The sequence below is a fragment of the Manacus candei genome, unplaced genomic scaffold, assembly GCF_025592945.1.
Source record: "Manacus candei isolate 608988 ecotype Guabito, Panama unplaced genomic scaffold, ASM2559294v1 h1tg000028l, whole genome shotgun sequence".
Taxonomy (NCBI): Eukaryota; Metazoa; Chordata; class Aves; order Passeriformes; family Pipridae; genus Manacus; species Manacus candei.
In genome coordinates this window covers 31910812-31932438 of record NW_026138076.1, presented here as the reverse complement: position 1 = coordinate 31932438, position 21627 = coordinate 31910812, and the positions used below count along the sequence as shown (strand labels likewise).

The window sequence follows — 21627 nt, the reverse complement described above, 5'->3', positions numbered from 1 at the left end:
ATATTAGGTTTGGAAATCAGTAATTAAGGTCAAAGAAATGAGGCAGCACATTGCATCTTTTTCATCGTGGGATTTATATGAGAATTTCTTGTGTACATGGTGATCATTTACCATAAGATTTTGATAGTATTATTAAAATATTAACGGAGTGGGATTCAAAAGATACACACTACTGAAAAAATATATCAGGCTGTCCAACTCTTTTGGCATATGAGCTGCTACTTAAATTGCAGACTGTACTACAAAGCACAACCAGATGAATCTCTACGGAACTTGCAGGGGACCTGGCAGATGTACCGGGTGTGTAACCTGTTGAGGCTTGAGCAGCACATAGAAGTTGCTTTTCTTGAGCCGTGTTGTGAACCATCGATGTCTATTGAATTACTGGGCAGACTTCTCAGATTCATAAATTAAGGTGTAAATTTTGTTACAGACCACATCCAAATGCTTGACTGCTGCCTTAACCTGGACAGAACTCCTTAAGGGTAGTCATGTCTCTGCTTTGTTTAGTCCTTGGAGTGTCTAGAGGTGGGAAAGAGTACAAAGTTGATTCAGAATTGGACTGAGGAAAGCATTAGTAGAAACTTCTCCCTGAATAGACATTTAGCACAAGTTTACATCAGGGATGTGAATGAAGCTGCAAGTACTTTTAACCTTTTGAATATTGCAGTTGTAGTGTGTTAAGATACGATGCAGTTAATTAATATGCTGTGGGATCTACTAACGTCTTAAAATGCAAATAGAACAAAGTACTAAAATAATTTTTTACTTCTGACTTGTGTTTTTGGCGATCTCTACCATACAAATCAAAGACATTCCTTTTAATGCAAGTCACTTTTAAAGTAAAAGTTTCATTCTTCTACCTTATTTACTTGGATGTGTGCTTGGCTTACTTCCTCATGTATTGCTACTCATAGATTTGATTTTTGTCTGTCTCGTTAATGCTGTGACTTGCTTGTAACTTTGGTACATCGTTCACTTTCAAGGCAGACTTGTCTTCATGTTTAAAAATAGTCATTACTTAATAACTTCTGTGGCCTCAAAATTGGTACCAGTAGAGGGGCCTTTTGTTGTATGATGTTCCATCACATGTTTAAAAAATCTCTTTCATGCTGAAGTGTTTTTCAATATGAAAAACTTCAGTTTTGTGTGTTTTTACTATTTACAGCCCTTTAAAATAGAGAGGGGTAGGCTCTTAGGACTACTAAAAGACCTGTCTGCAGCTGGGATTGAGCCTGATTTATCTGGCAGCCAGAAGGGTTGGACTGTAGTCTCCAGAGCTAGCAAATCATTCCATAGAGCTGACATTGCTACTTGGATGAACTGTGTTAGACACTTTGGTTGTTTGAAAGTCTGCGAAGCGATTATTCTGGCTCTCTCATTGCCAAAGATGTGAGTTGAAACAACATGTGGCAGAAATGTACAAGTTTGTCTACTAATTTGTTGCTTGGCAAATTACTTTCAATACCTTCTACACAGAAGCTTATAGATTATGAATACTTGATAAATTATTTTTAAGAACTAAAAGAAAAAAAGAATCAAACTGTTCAACTGTTTAAAGTCCCAGTTATTGCAATCACATTTGGAGAGAAAGGAAGATAAGAGTCCTGATGTCCCTCTGCAGTTGTGAGTCTCTAAAGCTGTATTGCCATACTTTACAACACTCTCTTACATTTTGCTCATATTATAAAAGGCATTCTTTCTTTAGAAAAATACAAGGATAGTAGTTAAAATTTTATTTGATTTTTTTATAGTGCCCAAATTTCTAGTACCTGATAGGGGATCACTGGTCTAGTACCGAGAGTTCAAAATCAGATTCCATGATGATTCATTTGAAAATGATTTCTAGATTTTGACTTTTTATACTGCAATCCATCAATATTGCTCAAATTTTGAAAAAAAAACCAACAACAAACCAGTTGTGTTTTTTGTTATATTTGTTGGTTTTTTGTTTTTTGTTGTTTTTTTTTTTAACCTTTTTTGTTTGTTTTTTATTTTTGGAGGGGTTGTTTTTGTTTTGGTGGAGGGGGGAATTTTTTTGTTTGTTTCTTTGTTGTATGGTTTTGGCTTTTTTTTCATACTGTTGCTTTTCAAATGCTTGCCATTGTTCTGCCAAAACCATTTTGCTAATGTTTTGATATAATCCTTTGCTGTACTTGGAAAAGGACCTAGGTGAGCATCTGCATTTTGAACACTTACACATATTTGCTTAAGACCTTAAATTATATTTTCAAGTGTGTAAACTTTGACAATGGGCGATTCAGGAAGCCTACATTCTTCCCTTACAGAGCTAACAATATACTTAATTCTGAAAGACAGATGAACTGGTAGTTAAATCTTAACTGATATGTGCATGTCTCTTCAATGCGCTTGAAATGATATTTAAGTGTAATGGGGTGCAGTATATCTTTTTTTTGCTGTATTATAACAAGAAAACTGTGGTTTTGATCATGACTGAGTAATCTCAAATAATGCAAAAGTATCTAATGCCTAAGATACCTCTGTTTTCTTTCTCAGCATCATATTGCTTGTTATTGATACCTTAGCCTTATATATACAAGTTTAAAAGGCACATTTTTTAAACCTGTTTGTGAATAGCTTCATGTTTTACTTTATTTATTTTGTGAATTATATTTTTCCACAGATAAAACTCTGGTAAATCTGCATTTCTGATAAGTAAATCTGATTTTCTCTGTTTATTGAAGCCTAGAAACACTTAATCTTTTAGAATCACATTTCCTGAAAAGGAACATTTGGGTGTAAAAGCCATGATTGCATTTTACAATGTATAACAGGTATAAAACCAGTGAAATACCCAATCTTTTGTAGTAGTGATAGGTGTAAGTGCATGAAACTTACTGAATATACCTGATTTCCAGAGTGTCCTAACAATAGAACTATATTATTGCAAATTTGAACTGCTTTAGGCCATTGCCTCCTGAATGATGAATTGAGAACTGCTGCTGATCTTCTTTGCTTTAGTTAGAGTGAAGCAGGGAGATGATCAAGTCAAAACTAAGACTTGATCTCAAAACTAATCAGTTGTAGCTCTCCTATGTTTTGTTTTGTTTTGGTTTTTTTTAAAATATAGTTTAAAGTTTCATGGTTTTGAAAACTAGACCTTATGTTTTTCTACCAAAAATGTGAAATGATCAAATTGGATATTCTAAATCTTATCCAGAGATATTGACAGCATCAGGTCTAGAATACTTTATCAGAAGTTAGGAGAAACCTTTAAGAGAGAATTGATTTTTAAAGCATGAATCTCAGTGCTCTGAGGCAGAAGATGGGACAAGTTAAAACAATAGCCTAGTTGCACTAATTCTTTGGCTTAGCCAAAGAAAACATAGTTCCAATCTGTTTTCTTCTGTTCTGATCTGCTAACTACTGTTCCTTACTTTGCAGATTAAAAAGGTGTGATGTGAGATTCTCAAATCTGATTCACTGTATCCTGACAGTTCACAGAAGTGCAAAGCAGAGAAAGCAGAATCTGGCAAACAGCTGACACATTCTGTTATATTTATGGGTTTTTGTAAGATTGTCTGCCAGAAATGACCATACTTGAAAAAGATGCTCAGCTAGAAGTGTTTAAACACAGTTCTTGAAGAAACAAAGTGATCGTTGGTACTTTGTGTCTTTTACAGAAAGTACAATACTTTACTATACAAGTTGACCACATGGAGGAAGAAAAAGAGTTTACTTTCAGATCTACTTAAGACTTAAGACCAAAAGCTTAGGAAGAGGAATTACCATTAAATGTTTTTTCTCTACCTTAGATTACTGGACTTTAGTTAGCATTGGAGAAATTACCTCTGTGTTATCAATAACTTTTAGAATAAGCCACTGGTTTTGCTTCATAATTACAAACTTTTAATTTGAACAGATCATCTCAATTGAAAAGCAAACATGTCTTTTTGCAGACTTTTATTTTCTCCTGTAGTGAGAAAATAAATCTTAGGTCTTGGTTGGCAACCATTCATGAACGTGGCAGAGACATTCACCTCATAGGAGAATGCCACCTGGGCCATTTTGTTACTATTTTCTGCTCTTTGGTAAAGATGAGTAGGATTGACTTTGCCATAGGAATAGTTGATTCCTCCATAGCTAGCACAGAGGGAAGAGCAATGATGGGTCAGAGCAAAGCACTGTGCAATGGAGAATGCTGCCTATGGGTGATGAGCTGTCAAAGTTTACCCTCTCCCTGAGGAGGATTTTATGTGTATGTGGGAGAGGAAGACAGGAGAAGGAGGCACGGTGATTTTCTTTCATTTTACGTCATTTGAGACAAAACTTGGCAACTTTTTGTCTCAACACATGCTCAGGTGACCAACTGAAACATAGGTGGTATTTGGTTCTGTTGCATTAAGGCCTGTGAGAAAGAATGAAAACGTAAGACTCCTGCCACCTAAGACAGCAGCACAAAACCTTACCAGACTGACAGTGCTGAAATGTAGCTGCATCTCTGTCACAGAAACACTTGATGCACACATGGAGAACAGGTTGATCCGTAAGTTCTATAAGTAGGTTGTACTAACCAGCCTGCAGGTTAGGTCTTGTGCAGTTAGTGATCTTACTTTTTGTGTTGACATTAGCAAAGCATTGCAAGAAAAAGCTGAGAACTTGGAAGTACTGAGCTTTTTAAAACCTCCAGCTGGAAAAAGGAATGCTCAGAGCTAATTATTTTAGGTTTTGGGAATCAATTGGCTTCCAATTTCTGGGTTTGAGGAGTTTTTGGTTTTTTTTTTTTTTTTACTTTTTCATTTAATGATTGCTTTTCCAATAGTGAAAAGTAATCAGTTCCATGTTCGGACTGTGAATAGATTCCAAAACTAATTTTTAGAGTTTTAAGTTTTAAATTTTGCCATTAATTTTATGGGAGGTTAGGCTTTTTCTTGCTTTTAAAAACAGAATACTAATATTGATGAGTAAGCTACAACAAGGTTTATGTTTTTAGCATCCTTTGTGTGTTCACTTTTTGATCTGGATGTATTCTAAGGTTGAGGCCAATGTTGATGAACCAATATTTGTAAAACATGTTAAAATTTTAGAGTAATTTGTACTATATGAAAAGTCTTAATTTGTTATAGAGAGTTTGCCACTTTGTGGGCACTTCCACACTACTTGTTTTAGAGCAGCCAAGTAGAATAATGCCTCTTGTGAGGGTACTGCAGCTACTTAGAAGACCATAGGAGGCAGTGCTTTCTGTTTAAAAAAGATAGGCAACTCTCTTAATCAGCAAGTAGAATGCTGAGAAAATAAACAGCCTTTTTGTGTTGATATGTAACCTAATGAATAACTGCAGGACTCGCGTCTTTCATTTGAAGATTGAGTTCCATTGAGTGGAGCAGGTGGTTTTTGTAGCAGTTCTGAGTGTCTTGCAGGTGACACAGTGGTCCTCAGAGGTCTGAGATAAAAGATTCCCTTAGCTAAGCAACTAGATAACTTCAGGAGGTTCTCCTTTGAAGAAGGTCTGAATGTAGCTAATCTGTACTTGTTTTTCAAGGCTATTTTTTGTTTGAAGGGAAAGCAGCTAGTTAGGCACAATTGCATGAAGTAACTTTACTTTCAGTTGGCCTTTGGGACATTTTCTCCAAAACAGGTCAGAATGATCTGTGATGAGATATGAGGCTGGTTTTTGAGCTATATTATTTCTGATTTTCTTTCCAGTTTTCAGTTTGTGTATCAACCAGTAAGAGTTGGTTTGGTTTTTTTGAGGATTTTTTTTGTGTGTGAAGTGGGAGGTAATATAGGGCAAAGGAAATAGGGGAAATATTAAAAAAAAATTAAAAAATTGACTGCAGCCTTTGGTTATTGTAGTTCTAATATTTTTGAAGTGTTTTGTATTCTATAATAAAGGATGGGTCTTTTTCTTTTTTTTTTTTTTTTTTAATGTGTCCTTTTTAGGTACAGTTTTATGACTTTGCTGTATGGGTTCCTGTGCTTGTACAGCAGTTCACTTCAGCCTGTTACCTTTTTATATTATCGTCGGAAATACCTATTTCTTTGTGTTATTTTTACAATACTGGCTTTACAGAAATTTATTTGACAAGTGGGAAAATGTCTACTCATTGTAATCATGTAACTTAATTTCCAGATCTTCAGTTCATTAGCCAACTTGGCTAAAATCTATAAAATGTACCAGTTCTATTCACTTTGAAGTTTTAGTAGCATTTTTGTTGTCGTTGGCAAAGTTTCCACTGTTAGTATTGTGTTCCCGGGAGAGAATTTGTAGCTTGCAAGAAATCTTTCTGGTATGCAGACAGTAATATCCCAGGCTTTGTACTGTGCTGTGTTGTGCCATAATAGTTTTGTGTCTGTTTCCATTTGACATCTAAATTAGTAACTTATTGGAATCACTATTTTCCTTTTTAAAACTCTATTTTCAGTCTGCCCATGAAAACAAAATTATTTTCTTGTTAGCAGAGATTAATTTGAATATAAAAATCCTGGAGAGATGATTTTCCTGCTCTTTACTTCATGAGAGTTTCTTTCTTTTAAAAGAAAAATCTACTGTGGATGACTGGAAGGTGTGATGGCAGTAATACTCTTACACTTTCAAGTGAGACTGTGTGTAAAACAGGCTTTGATTGTATTACATCGAAAAGAAGGCAGGATGTTGGTTCATGCATCACATTTGCAAGAGTAAGATGGCACATTTACAAGAGTGAGATGCCCCGTGCATCATCTGATTATTGTGCCTCTCTCTGGCTTTGTCAGTTTTACTTTGGGAAATTTTAATTACACTCTTCCTGAAAAACTGTAGTTTGTTTTCTGTTGGATTGGTTTTTGGTTTTTTGTTTGGTTTTTTTTTTTAGATATGTAGCTGTGGAGAGTTATTTATAATATAAGATCAGATATCAACATACATTTTATACTTAGAATGCGCCAAAGGCAATATGTTTACACTGGCACGAGTGTGATTGTATCTGTTCACCTCTGGTATTTCTGAGTCTATTTTGTCTTCAGCATGAGGTTTGTTGCAAATCCCAACAGAGAATATTTTTATGTTAAAACCAGATTTAGATCATAGCATTAGAATAATCTTGGAATAAAATGGGAAGTTTTCTGCCAATTTGATATGAGAAAAGGCATTTTTGGATTTTGATAAAGTTGAGGAGCCAATGCATGCATCTGGATTGCCATTTTCTTACCAATTCTTCCCTTTGTTGCAGTTGGTGGGCAAATTCACAGGAATTAAATTACCTCACGAGAATTAAATCACCATTGCTCGTGCAGGTCTTTTCTTCCCACCTGTAATCAGTTTTCTTGATTTACAGATGAGGCAGCTGTTAGTACAAATTCTTCCTTCATGTAGATACTGAGTGGGAGGGTAAAAGCACTGTGACTGTAACTGTATTTCATCATTCTGTTGCTACTATTTGAGTTTTTGTTTAAACACAAATGTTGCCCAGAAGGAAAATAGGCCATATTTGGTAGCTTCAAGAAATAAAGGCAGTACACAAGGCATAGCTAGTTTCTGAAACATTAGAGAAACCCAGTAAAAGGTGAATATCCTAAAAGAAGGTTAGGCAGCATTTATTTGTGCTTTCACCCTTGCTGGTCTTTTGTGTTCCCTACTTCTTTTTTTGCTTGTGTGCTGGCCCTTACATTTCAGTCGATACAAAATCAGGCAATCAGAATTGCTGCTAAAATAACTCTGAAGGTGTAAACCTGCAATAAAAGTTGTCTTAATCTGACATATGTAAAAAAACACTCATGAATTCTGCTTAAAAGTAAATCAACAATAAATTCTTAATATATGCACAACCACAATGTATGAAATATTCAGTATATGCGGAATAAATATATTATTAATATATTTTTTTCAGCTAAAACCATGATACAGTGTTCTCCTGTCCAATCTTTTCCCTTTTATTTCCTTTTTCCCCCCCTAAATATATTCAGACCCTTTTTTCTGAGAAGGTAGATTTATTTTTTTTTTCTGTTTTGTGAAGGAAGAACATGTTTTCTGCACCTGGGAAGAAAAATAGTTTTTCTTCCAAAATACTTGAAAGCAACTGTCAAACATCTGATTCTATTAAGGTTGCTTTTCTTTGGGCTTTGCATTAGGAGTGGGAGCCCAGCTTGTTCGCTTAGTGAATTTTCTTATTCAGCCACTGATTTGAGAACTGCTTCACATGGTAAGAGATGGTAGTGTTATTACATTAAGAAGTCATTAATTTTAGACTGTCTCTTGTTTGTCTAGGTTTTTAGCCCGTTTTTTGGTAAAGATGGCAGCCAACAATGCAGTGCTGAACAGACTGGAGCAGAAGGGTGCAGAGGCCGATCAAGTCATTGAGTACCTCAAGCAACAAGTTGCTCTGCTCAAGGAAAAAGCTAGTAAGGAATTATCTTTCTTATGATAAACCTATTAACCAGGTGGTTAACAGTAAATACTCATAGGAGAAAATGAGAACATTGGTGCTGTCAGCCTTTTAAGTGTGTTTCAAGTTCTCCAAGATAAACCTTGTGATAGAAACTTGACTTCACTGTTGTGATTTGTGGGGGGTTTTTTGAAGCTGCTTTTTCTGAAATATAAAAGGTATGGATAAGGAAGGATTAATGGCACAAACAGATGATGGAAATTTGATAGGACATGACTCCACTTGAAGGGAGAAAGGGAGTTGGAAGACTATAAGACTGTGCAGTATCCTGAATGTGTTACTGCTTTTTCACAACTATAGGATTCTCTCAAGAGTATCATACCTTCAGCTATGATATTTTGTATTTAACTGTATCAGTGAATTAAGATGTGCTGTATTACAAACATCTTCAAGGTTTTTCTAATAGGTTTCTTGGAGTTTTTTCTTGTGATTCTGTTTAGGGTACTGAGGAAATAGTCTATTGAGAGGCAATTTGATTAAATAAGTATTGTAAAAGTGGTTATTTCAACAAAAAAGAAGAGGATTCCAAAGTGTTTCTGATGACAAACCCCTTTTTTGCTATTTGACTCATCATGTTTCACTCTTCTTTAAACAGTCATTTTTAATGTGCCAACTCTAGTCTTGCAGGCATCTCTCCGCGAAGAGAAAAAGCTCCGTGTAGAAAATGCTAAACTGAAGAAGGAAATTGAAGGGCTGAAACAGGAGCTGATTCAGGCAGAAATCCGAAATGGAGGTGGGGAAAAATGTCCTATTCTCATACAACGTAGATGTAGTTAGCAGAAAATGTGATCAAAACTATCTTAATTCTACTTGATTTTTATCTTTCTCTGTGACTCTGTGGCATTAGTCACAAATTCTGGATTTTCCTATGTTCCATGCCTATGACAAGTTACTTAATTCCAACATTTTAATAAGCTGCAAGTCTAACAGGTACATACACCAAATGTAATCAGACATGGAACTAGTTCTTTGTATTTTTTTGTTCAGTCCCTTTCATAATAAGCCCTGAATCTGACTGATGACAGTGACTCCTTTTGATACCTTAGAAATTGCTGAATGTCTAACACTTCTTGATACTTTGAGTATCTAATCTAGCATGACTGCAAAATCACCATGGAAAATCAAGCCACAATGCAAAGTACAGATAACCAGCGACTTATTAAAAAAACTGTGGTAATGTAAAATTAGAAACAATGTGTTTTGAATTTATGATAACGTGCTTTAGTAAGACCAGCCTTCCATTGGGCTTTCTCTTTCTTTACACTCCTCTGTGTAGTTCTGTTCAGCTTGCACCATCGTATATACTTCATATTAAAAAACAAAAGAGAAAAAACCCCAAAACTGAAATGTTTCAGATCCACTGTGTTGTCTTTAAAATTATTTCCAAAAAAGTCTCTTTTGCCCTCAACAGCTATTGCTATTTTTACCCAGGCTGACAATATTGTAAATTGTTTGAGATAGTATCCAATGTAGCTGGATGCTAGCATTCAACTGTACTGAATGTTTTACTGGTAAAAACAACACATTCAGTCTTCAAAAAGACTATCATGTTGTAAATACAGAGAATTCTTTTCCTCTGTTGGGGACCAATAAAGCCCTTTCATGTACTAAACCAAACCATTAGTTTGTATTTCTCTGTTGTCTGTTAGTCTGCAGCAGTTCTTGACAGGTATAGGATATTTCACAGAATCTGTTGTGCTTCAGAGAGGTCTTAAGGTGTGTTGATCCAAGATGGGAAAGGAAATTAGTACTTAGCTTGATATTCATCTTCTTTTATTTAGCCAGTTTATTTAAGTGATAGTAGGCCTAAATTCAAATATTTTCTTTTGAGGTAAATAGATATATGTTACCTTGGAAGTACTAAGTAGTTGAGCACAGAAATTAAACAGTCACAGTACATCAAAAATATCATGAGATATTTTTCTGAAAATCTGAGAAACAGAGACTTTCCACAACTAGCAAGCAAGTGGTTGTTGGTACAACAAATCTCATATTCAAATGGTTTTAGAAAGTTGTTTATAAGAATATAATTTATGCAAATCACTTTAGTGTTGAAGAGAGCAAGCATCAACAAAGAAAGTGCAGTTCTTCAGGAAAGCCAGTGTCTGAAATGCAAAAAGAAACATATATGCAGAATGGAGAACTGTATAATATTGACACTAGAAGAATTTGTCAAACAGTCATTAATCCTAGAACAACCTGAGTTGAAAGGAACTTCAAAAGATCATGTAATCTATGCTTTCTTGGGAAAGGGAGCCTTGATGATACTGTCTAGTGCACAAATGATGCTTACCCAGCGCAATCATTACGTAAAAAGCCTTAGTGAGATTCTTGAAGAGCAGACTGTAGAAGAGAGGTGATTCTTACGCTTTCATCTGTAAGACTGGCAGTGAGGTGATGTCCACAATTCTATATCAGCAGTTTAAAAAGAACTATGAAGGTCATATGGAGAATTTAGGAAAGGGAAGTGAGAAACTGACAAATCATGTTAGGGCAGGTGGTTTCTTAGAATGTGAGTATTCAGGCTCAGTTTCTGAAGTTAATCAGAAAAAAGAGTTGAGGAATGATCTGAATACAACATAAAAGTGATTTTATGCATAACTCATTTATGGAATAGTCTCCACTATGACAAGAGCTAGTAGCTATAAACTGAAACTAGACAAACACAAATGGGAAATAGAGAATTGGGAGCAAAGATAACTAGATGTTGAAATAAACTACAAAAAGAAGTGATCTTTGCTTACATGTTCTCTTATGTTTAGCACTTTTTCCCATTTAAAAAATGTGTAGTCAAATGTTTGTTCTTAACTGATCATAATAATCATATATAGATTGAGTTCTGAAACATGTTTTGTAATGTGCTTCACTACTCAGCAGTTGTGGTTTAGGTATTTTACGTAAAATTTTCAGTTCTCTCTGCTTTTTTATTTATATTGGAAACTGAAAAATGTTGGTGTTCGAAGTTCTGGTACTCCTCCTAACTTCTGTGCTTTTTTAATTTTAGTAAAGCAGATTGCAGTTCCTCCTGGTACAACCATTTCTACAGCTTCATTTTCAAATGATGTTCCACAACCTCCAGCAGTCGTATCATCTCCTGGTTCCAAAGATCAAATTAAAGGTGAAGATGAAGAAAAGAAAAAGAAAGAAAAAGTAGAAAAAAAAGGTACTTCACTTTTCTTATCTGTGATAGACAGTTAAGGTATTTAACTTATACAAGTGCTTTTGCATCATTTTGGGCACAGAAAAAATACCTTTCATACAGCTACAGTAGGAAAAATCATGTGCTGGCTCTTAAATCTTGAAAGTACTTGAAGCTAATGAGAGCTGCCACGTAAGCTACAGATTCTTCCTTAAATGGGATACATGCCAAATGTTGTTTAATATGACTGAAGTTCCTTATTTGAAAAAAAATCAGCAACAACAAAAAACAAGGCATGTCTGTTGGACAGTACTTTTGTGCAAGTGCATCTTTTATCTTAAACTCATGTTTTACAATCATTCTCTATGCAAATTTTTATTGATTTGCTATGAATAGATTTGTACAGCTTTTCAGAATTTGGATATTATGCTGATAGTGCGTTGAACCTCGTGTTTTTCTGGTGAGCTGTTCATAGGCTGTTTTAAGCTATTTTATATTTTTTGATGTACTGCAGCCTTTGCCACATAATATTCCACAGACACAATATTCCACAGAGCTGTAAATATAAAAGCAGAGACCATGTCATATCAGACAATTAACTGTTTTCCTCAAGTATTCAGTGGCTACAAGTATTCAATCGGTAATGAAAAATAAAACTTCCTTATATATGATGAGAAATACAGTGACTTAAATATGGAAAGCAATCTATTTGACATTTTCCTTCCAGTGACTGTATTTCAAAAAAGGTGAAATACAGCATGAACATTAAATAGTAGCCCTGAACAGGCTATTTCTTTGGAGTTCAGCATCTCTTGTAGGTATTTAACAACTGCAGTAACCAATATGTAAAATTAATTTTTTAGTCTTGAAATTGATGAAGGGATGTAATATCTCAAATCCTTTTGCTTTCTGTCACCTACCTCATCTGTTTCTTCTCTGGTTATACTCATATTCTTTGTTCCATTTCTTGCAAACCTCATCTGTACAACTTCTCTGGGTATTGATTCTGGACTGACTCCAACACTGGCCAGAGGAGTGCATTTTTCTCCTTAGCCTGTGGCTTTGAAATGGATGTTTTCTGTGTATCTGTATATATATGCTATTGTAGTGGGTTGACCGTGGCTGGATGCCAGGTACCCACTAAAGCCTCTCTCTCCCTCATGGGTTGAGATAAGAGCTGAGAGAGGTCACTTACTGATCACCATCATGGGCAAAACAAACTCAAAGTGGGGATATTAATTGAATTTATTACTAACTATGTCAGAGCAAAAGAGTGAGAAGTAAAATAATCTTAAAAACACCTTCCCCCCACCCCTGCTTCCTTCCATGTTCTCCCTCCTCCCCCCCCAGCAGTGCAGTTCTTGTTTCTGCTGCTGCTCAGGGAGAGGAGTCCTTTCTCTGCTCCCATGGGATCCCTCCCACAGGAGACAGTCCTTGATGGACGTCTCCAACAAGTCCATCCCTCGGTTCTTCACGAGACTGCTGTCCCGTGGGTCACTTCTCCATGGGGTGCAGTCCTTCACAAATGAGCTGTATCGACGTGGATCCCCCGTGAATCCTACCCAGGGAAAACTTGCTCCAGTGTGGGCTCCTTTCTCCATGGACTGCAGGTCCCCAGCAGGACCCTGCTCCATCTTGGGCCTCCCACGGGGTCACAGCCTTCTTCAGATATCCACCTGCTCCGGCATGGGCTTTTCCCTGGGCTGCAGGTGGGTCTCTGCACCCCGATGGTTCTCCATGGGCTGCAGGGGCACAGCTGCTTCACCATGGTCTGTGCCACGGGCTGGAGCTCTGGCGCCTGGAGCACCTCCTGCCCCTCCTTCTGCACTGACCTTGGTGTCTGCATTGTTGTTCACGTGTTCTCACTCTGCTGTTCCCTGGCTGGAATTCTTTCTGCACAATAACTTTCCATTCTCAAATATGTTATCACAGAGGCATTACTATCATGCCTAATTGGATCGACCTTCGCCTGCAGCAGGAATCCTGTCCTGGAGCCGGCTGGCATTGGTTTCACCAGACAGGGGCAGCTTCTAGCAGCTTCTAACCGAAGCCACCCCTGTAGCCCCCCAGCTACCAAAACCTGGCCACAGAAACCCATACAGCCATGTACACATTTGCTGTGTTCTCTTTTCCTTATTTGATGACAGGCTTCATTCCTCTTGTAGAGAAACATCACAGAGAACAGTGAGGAATGATACCAATGTTAAAGTTAGCAGGTCTTTCAAATTATCTTAGATAGTATATATTAACTATTTTGATTTTTTTCCCCCCAGTTTCTCTTTAATTATTGTATATATGATTGACAACTATATCAGTAAAATCAATTACATTAAAAATACCCAGTTGTAAACACTAGAGCTTTTCATTCATCATATATGGACTAAAATATTTTTGAAGAGCTGTTGCTTATATTAAAAAAATACTGTCTTTTTATTATTGAATGCATTATTTAATTTCAAGCCTGTACTAGAACAATGCTGAATGGATCAAATTGTGTGCTGTTTCCACTTTTCCTTTTTTGCTCCCTAAAGTAGGGAGTTTATATATTAATATATGTAAGCTATCTTGGATGAAAGAATAGCAGAACATACATTTTAAAGCACATTTTAGGCATTTCTTAATCTCCCAGAGATTATAGTTGTTAAACAAATCTTGAATGTCTTCTAAACAGGAAGTTTACATACTTCGTTATGTACATACGTGCAAATAAACTGGATGTCACTTGCTCACCTTGAAAGGAATATCTAAATAGGCAGTTGAGTATGAGTAGTGCTGCTTCACTGTAATTTTATACTATACAGCATGTGTGGGTGATGATCATGGGTAAACACTCCACATCAGGACAACCTTATAAACCATGAGAATTTTCACATACTAGTATATTTAGGAAGTGAAGAATGTTAGCTGAGGTTATCTTGAAGAGTTGCATTGCGGCTGTCACGTGCAGTTGCAGTGACTTCACAGCTCCTGACTGCAAACAAATGCTGTTAAGCATTAGTAACCTGATGAATTGTGGTTGTCTGGTTTCCCTTTGCTGGTGAAACACCATGGAAGTGCTTACTGGTAATTGCTGATTATTAAAACAAGACTATCAGGCTTTTGATAATGGCCTTTGGCAGAGTGTATATGTCACTTACATATAAGTTAACTACACTTAAGTTCAGGATGGCTTCACTTTACAAACAGGAAAATACCTCTGTCCTAAAGTGGTAATTACTTGGGGTATCAATCTAAATTGAAGTGTATATGATGATTCACCACTGGAAACTGGTAATAGAGGTGCTATCTCTTTACTCTTCTTTTCAGTTTTACACTGAATTTATGCTTATTTCTGAGACTGTAGCTCACTTTTCCCTTGCAGTAGTCATGTACATTAGTTGTACTTTTTTAATGTTCATTTCATGAACAAAACTTTCTTTAATAGGTGAAAAGAAGGAGAAGAAACAGCAACCAGCTGCTGGAAGTAGTGATGCGAAACCTGTAGATGTTTCTCGTCTGGATCTTCGTGTTGGCTGCATTATCACTGCTGAAAAGCATCCGGATGCAGACACTCTGTATGTTGAACAAGTGGATGTTGGTGAAGGAAGCCCGAGGACTGTTGTCAGTGGTTTAGTGAAGCATGTTCCTCTGGAAAAGGTATTGATAAAATTATTCACTGAGAGCTTTTCCTTTCCTAAAGTATCTTAAGACTTTCATCTGTTTTTAGGATAGGTTTTCATTCTGCTAAAAGATTAATACAGTCATGAAAACAAAAATAAAATGCAGATGGAAGTAATGCTTAACAACATTTGCCAGAAAACAGAGAAGTACCCTTACCCCAAATTAGTTCCTTTCTGCTTGCAGTGTTTCTATCCTGGGATCTTATTCTGATTCCTCCACTATTGGTACACAGTGGGCTCCTAAACCAAACAGATGTGACTTTCCCTTTAGGTTTCCTACTATGTAGTAGAAAAATCTTAACTTTTTTTGCTATGATCCAAACTTTTGAAACCTTTGCCTTCCAATTCTCTTTTATAGCCTCTTGAAATATTTGGCATGAAGTAAAGCAAAGAGCATGTAAATTTAGCTTAGCTGGCAATGAGTAGCTTAAACAACAGTGGAATACAAAATGCATATTTTTACTTCCTTGTGCAGAACAGAATCTGCCACTATGCTCTTTTTAGTTGATACTCTTTTGTGTTTGACAGGCATAGTTTATAGATGCCTTGTGAACGACCTAAGGCTTCAAGATTAAATCCTCCTTTCACACCTCTTTTAGAGGGTGGGAGGAATTGACTGAAGGCTGCTTCTAAATTCAAATGCAAACTTGGCATTTAAAACAGTGTTGTGTAGAGCAACTGCAAAATGGATCATGAAGAAATTGATCTTAGTGTGGAAAAGCTACACTTTGTCAAATGTCTTTTCAATCCCTATTCACTCTCTGTCCCCGTGGTAAAACTGCAAATGTAGGAGGCAATTAAAATTGTGATGGTTGTTTTTATGCTACAGAAAGTTATTGAACCTAAAAAAATATAACAGTAAAATAATACTGTAACTACTCTGCACTGATCACCTGATAGCGTCCAGTTACTGATACGCAGTGGGCAAAATTTGAAATTGCTCATTTTTAGCAGTCTGCTTTCGAGAAAGTGTGTAGAAAAAAAATCTTAAAAGCTTTTCTAAATAGACTTACAAACATGAAGTGTCTACAACAAAATGGCAGTTAAGTGTCTTTTCTCTTTAACCTTCTTTCACTTTGGAAAAATAATCTGAAGTACTCATTAACAGAGAATTAGGGATCATCCTCACATGTTCTTTGAGAACACTTGATTTGTGTGTCTGTTTTTAGTTTTGGCAAGTCTCTATTAAGACAGTAAATTCTTAGGGGCAAGATTCCATCTTTTTGTATTTTTTTGAAGCGTTCAAAAATGGCGTGTGTCTACTGCCATATATTTAAATAAAAATTTATCCATCAGATCAAGCACTGTAGCTATAATTCACAAAAAATTCATCTGTTCATGATTTCATTGTTTGATGTGGTAATTTAGCAGTGTTTGAGGCTGTAGTATTTGTATCATCTGATGTTACTTTTGGTTAGGAAGCACAGTATGTATCTTCACTAACATTTCAGTATGCAGTGCAAGTTATTTATGGGTGTTAAAACTTCTTGCATGCCTACTTTATATGTGATATGCTGTGGTTTTGTTCACATGGTGCTGAAGCCGCGTCAGCAGTTGCACCCTTAAGTATCGTGTACAGATGTGTCATCAGTAACGGGGATATGGAAGGATATTGGCATGAGATGGACCATGCCAATGCTGAGCTCGAAAGAGCAGCAGCTAGGGACAGTTGGAGAACATTCTGAAATATCAGTAGGAATTGACAGCTCTTCTACCACTGCTTTTGGCTTTTTGAAGTGGATCTCTGTGTGTTCCTGGTGTCAATACCTGTGTCAGGCAATCATTCTCGAAATGCAGACAATTCTCAAGTGTCGCTTTTTGAAACCTCCTAAAATGCCCTTTAATCTAAGAGAACCTCATCTCAGTGATTAGAAGTGAAGGACAAAAATGCAGGACATGTATCTTAAACTTAGCAAGAAGAGGAAAGGCCACTATTGGCCTCCAGAAACACTATTCTACAGCCATTCGTTGCAAGAGGGTACATTACAATTATATCTGTAATGAACTATATTGTCTGATTTTTATAGCGGTAACTCCTTTTTTCCACTTAGATGGCTTGAATTTTTTTCTTTCTGGATCATCGTTTGTGTTGTCCATGCAGGAATTAACAAGTACTGGAATTTGTTTCTTTCTCTTAGATAGAAAGGTGATAATATTCTTTATACATACTCCTGATCTAATTTTCTTGATCTAGTCTGCAGAGAAAACCTGTTTCTAAGAATCCTAAAGAACAATGCCTAAATCATGACTGTGAACTTACTGACGCATTCTGTGTGATGTGAGACACCTTTCTTAAAGAAAACCACTTTTTTCCTTTTGTAGCATTCTGCTTCAAGGCTATATTAAAATCTACTGTTTCTTTTCAGACATGAAGCAAATAGAAATATCTGTTACCAAACTTGTAACTTGTGTTTGCTGGCGAATTTAAGATCCAGAGAAACATGCAATAAATTGAGGATGGCTTTTTGTTACTGTTGGTGTTTCAACTTGCTCTGGTTTTAAAAGAATCAGCATATTGGTTTTAATTGTATTCACTAGCCATTGCAGTCTGTCATGGAATCTTATATTGAAATATATTTGGCTAATAGTTAGTTTTACAGGTAACTTCAAGGATTATCTAAGACAAAGAACAATTTAACACTTGTGCTTCAACTATAAGGCCTTGGCTTTTCTGTATGGTAAACTTTGGAGTTTACTTTTCCTCATTTTAGTTTCTTTGCCTTATTTCTCCTCTTTCATCCCGCTTGATTCTACCAATGTGTTGGGAAAATACATAGTTTCATTCTGAATATGAAGTAGCTATGTGTCCAACAACTGCACCACTACACATTTTTGCTGAAACTAAATCAGTTTCTTACTAGTTGAGTTGTCAGTTTTGAAGTTCCTGGAATTCTGAAACGAAGGGATTGACTCTTCAAAAGGCCGGCAGAGGTTGTAAATGTTTCAAGGATATTACATTTGCATTTCTTTTGCCTATTCTCAGCTCATTTATTTACCAAAGATCTCTGGAGATGAGAGGGCCTTACCAGTTCCTTGTGGACATAGACTTGCCTCTGTTTGTGACCTTTTGAGTGTAGAGATTTGTCCTAGTGTTCTTAACTAGAATTTGCTTCACTCAACATATGCAGAACAAAACATACACTTACTGTTTATCAGCTGCTTTTCAGTAACACCCTGTATTTCTGATAGAACTTCTCATGTACTGAGAGTCAGGTTTTTTCCTTTTTTTTCTTTTTACTTTCTTTTCTTTCTGCTCAGTCTTATCTGTCAGGAAACTACCCAATTTATTTTTGCAGTTACTTTTGAAAAGCTAGATTTTGTTTTGTTCCTCTACAGAGTTACAGAGAGTGACCAGTAGAATTCAGTAGAATAACTGGATCTGACTCTTAGTAGCTGACACATTTCAGGGTTTTATTTACCATATACTTTAAAAAAAAATCTCATAAGAGCAATGCAGGTAGAATGATACCTGAACATTACTTTTCTTGGTGGTTCATAAACGAAATTTTTTTAGCTTATTATGCACAGATACAAAAAGTCTGCTTTTGTAACTGATGCCCTATTTTCTAGAAACATTACAAGTAAGTTCCTTCTATAAAACTAGTACAACCAGTTAAAAAAACCCCCAAAAACCAAAATCCCAAAGTAAAAACTTTTGCATTGTTAGGAAGCATTTATTTAGGTCTAGTTACTTTTTTGCATTTTTACTTAGGGTATAGTCCTGTATCTGAAGATATTTTAAAAATTGAGCCATTTTTAGTAAAAAGTGAAAGAAACCAAGCTCAAAATTAGTGTTCTAGTTTTGGATGAACATCTTGGGGTGGATTTTTCTTTTTGTTTTATAAAATAGTTATTTTACCTTGTGGGTTTTCTTACCATTTATTTGTGAAATCAGTGCATATATCTTAGTATTAGAGCAGTTTTTCAAAAGCATTTGAAGATACTTCCAGGTAAAAGTGATGGAATACTCAGTGTTTGAAATGTTCATAAATACTTGTTTATTTAAGAATAGGAGTCTTTTCATACAGAAATTTCATGGAGTATATATAAACATTTGGGCTGTTGTGATAGGAGAGAAAGGAATGATGGGATGCTAGTTTTGTCTTCTGTTAATTTGATAAAGATGATGATGTCCATTTCTGCATTAACGCAGTCTGGTTTGGCAATTGTATAATCTGTAATAAAAAAGCAATGTTCTAAAGTCCAGAATTTTTTCCAGTTAATCAAAACTAAAGTTGAATACCAAATGCAGAAATCTTGCTTTTTTTATTATATATATCCATTCACTAATTGTTATTCAGTGCTAAATAATGCTACAATTTGCATTTAAGTAACTGACATGTTACAGCTTTTTCTCGTGTTTTGGGCTATTTATATCCGTAGCAATAACTCTGAAATATTTTCAGTCAATGGGCTGCCTTGGAACTTATGCAAGATCAACTTTTCCTTATAACTACTTTGTTTTGGTTACCTATATTTTTGCTTTTTAAAGTGTTCTACTTGGAGAATATATGATCAAATATTTTAAATATTGTATGAGTTTTATTAATTATTAATCCTGCAGGTTTTGTTCGAAGTTTGTATTGTAATGCACAAAGACCAAAATCTAGAAATATGAAATAGTAAAAATAATGTGCACTAGTAGCATGGGAATTAATACATCCTTGCTTTATCTCTTAAGAATGTTCAGGGTTTCATTTTTAATAAGTTTGAAAGAGTAGTTTGTTATGTAGTCTAAGGCGTGGCAGTTTTCTATAACAAAGTATGTTGTCTCATTTACTATTATGATTTTTAATAAATTAAAACAACAAAGAGAGAAACCTATTTTTACAGGCTTGCTCTAGCAAACTGCAATGTACAGCATATACAGCCATTTTCAGTGGTTAAAAAAAATTCAAAGCTTTTGGGTTGAATAAAAGTTAAAATTAAATTTGAGATGGAAGTGAACTCATTATGTAAAACAGCTATACACTTCCAATAGACAAATTGAAATTTTTGCCTGTGAGCTAGCCTAATTCGTAGAGTGGTTTTGTTCTTATTAAATAGAAATTGTCTGATTAATATTGCTATATTAAAAGTGGACTGAAATGGAGGTCTAGAATGAGTAAAGATGGAATGCAGGTGAAATGCTTTACCTGGTTTTTGGATTTCTGAATTCCATATTTTATATTTACGTGATAAGTATGTCACATTTTGGCATTTACTCCATTATTCATTGGCCAGCTCTTAGGTGGTTTAAATGTTATTTGTTACTGGTGTCCAGGCATTAAAATTGTGAAACTGTTGCACATGCTTCTCTCATGCTTCTCGTGTCATGTTAAAATCTCTTCATTGTAATTCTTTTGTTATAATAAAATAATGGGAGTCCCCAAAAACATGTGGCATCTTAGGTACACATGTCCTTCTGTTTTCCTCCCCCAAGATGCAGAATCGGATGGCAATACTACTCTGTAACTTGAAGCCTGCAAAAATGAGAGGAGTAGTATCGCAAGCAATGGTGATGTGTGCCAGCTCCCCAGAAAAGGTGGAAATTCTAGCACCGCCCCCTGGAGCAGTACCTGGGGACAGAATCACTTTTGAAGGTTTTCCTGGTAAGTAGATATTCAGGAAAATGGTAAACCCACGTATACCAAGGTGACTTCATCGTGGACGCACATAAAACAGCTTTTTAAAGCTGGTTGCGTTTGTTGTTGAAATTTTCTGAATTAGTTATATTAATATCTTTTTATTCGTAGTATGCTAATATTGTGTAAATGAAGGATTTAAAATACTTAATCATCTGTCAAAAAATTGTAACTTGAAAAATTGTATAGAACTTAAATGTAAAATACCCAGTTCCCTTAAGTCGCAGTAAGTATTTCAGCTTTTGAAATGTGCGGATAAATGTATTTGCACTTTGCAAGTTACAATAAGCAAATGTAAAGCATCTTTCCCTGTGTCTCAGGGCAAGTGTTGAAGACATAAGTTCTTCATTCCAGCTTCTCTCTATTAAGGAAAGTGTCAGAACTTCAGGTAGCTTTTTTTTTTCTTGAGGAAGAAGGGATAAGAGAGTATAGGTGTGGGCGAGTGGAAATCTGTTTATGAGAGGAGCCTACAAGATTCAAAACACCAGGGTTTGTTAGTTTGTCTGGGAGGAAGTGTCTTTTTAGGTCCCAAAAGACAGACATTGGGCTTCTTCCCACTTAATTAAATCAATAAATCCATTTTATTTTCAGACTATAAATAACAACTTAATCAAATTTAAACTTTCTCAAAAGATGATTTTCGTCCTTTTTTCCACCTCCCTCTTGACTAGGAAATGATTAGTTTCTGACTGCATTTTGGGAACTCAGGCTTCATAGGTGTAGCATACTGGTGAATGCTTCCTCCTAGCCAATGAATACCAGTTCATTATTATCACAGTCTAAAAGGAATGCAGGCAGATCAGCCTCTCATTGCTGTATTG

General features: G+C 35.8%; 1 protein-coding gene across 2 annotated transcripts in view; it reads left to right on the top strand.

Moving 5' to 3' along the window:
- The window catches only part of AIMP1 (aminoacyl tRNA synthetase complex interacting multifunctional protein 1), a 38907-nt gene that overhangs the window by 10274 nt on the left and 7006 nt on the right, over positions 1-21627 (top strand). For both annotated transcript variants that reach the window (XM_051789696.1, XM_051789697.1), the window contains exons 2-6: positions 8207-8340; positions 9004-9117; positions 11389-11547; positions 14948-15159; positions 20605-20773. In XM_051789696.1, the coding sequence (XP_051645656.1) occupies positions 8207-8340; positions 9004-9117; positions 11389-11547; positions 14948-15159; positions 20605-20773 (788 nt within the window). The remainder of the gene's footprint in view (positions 1-8206; positions 8341-9003; positions 9118-11388; positions 11548-14947; positions 15160-20604; positions 20774-21627) is intronic.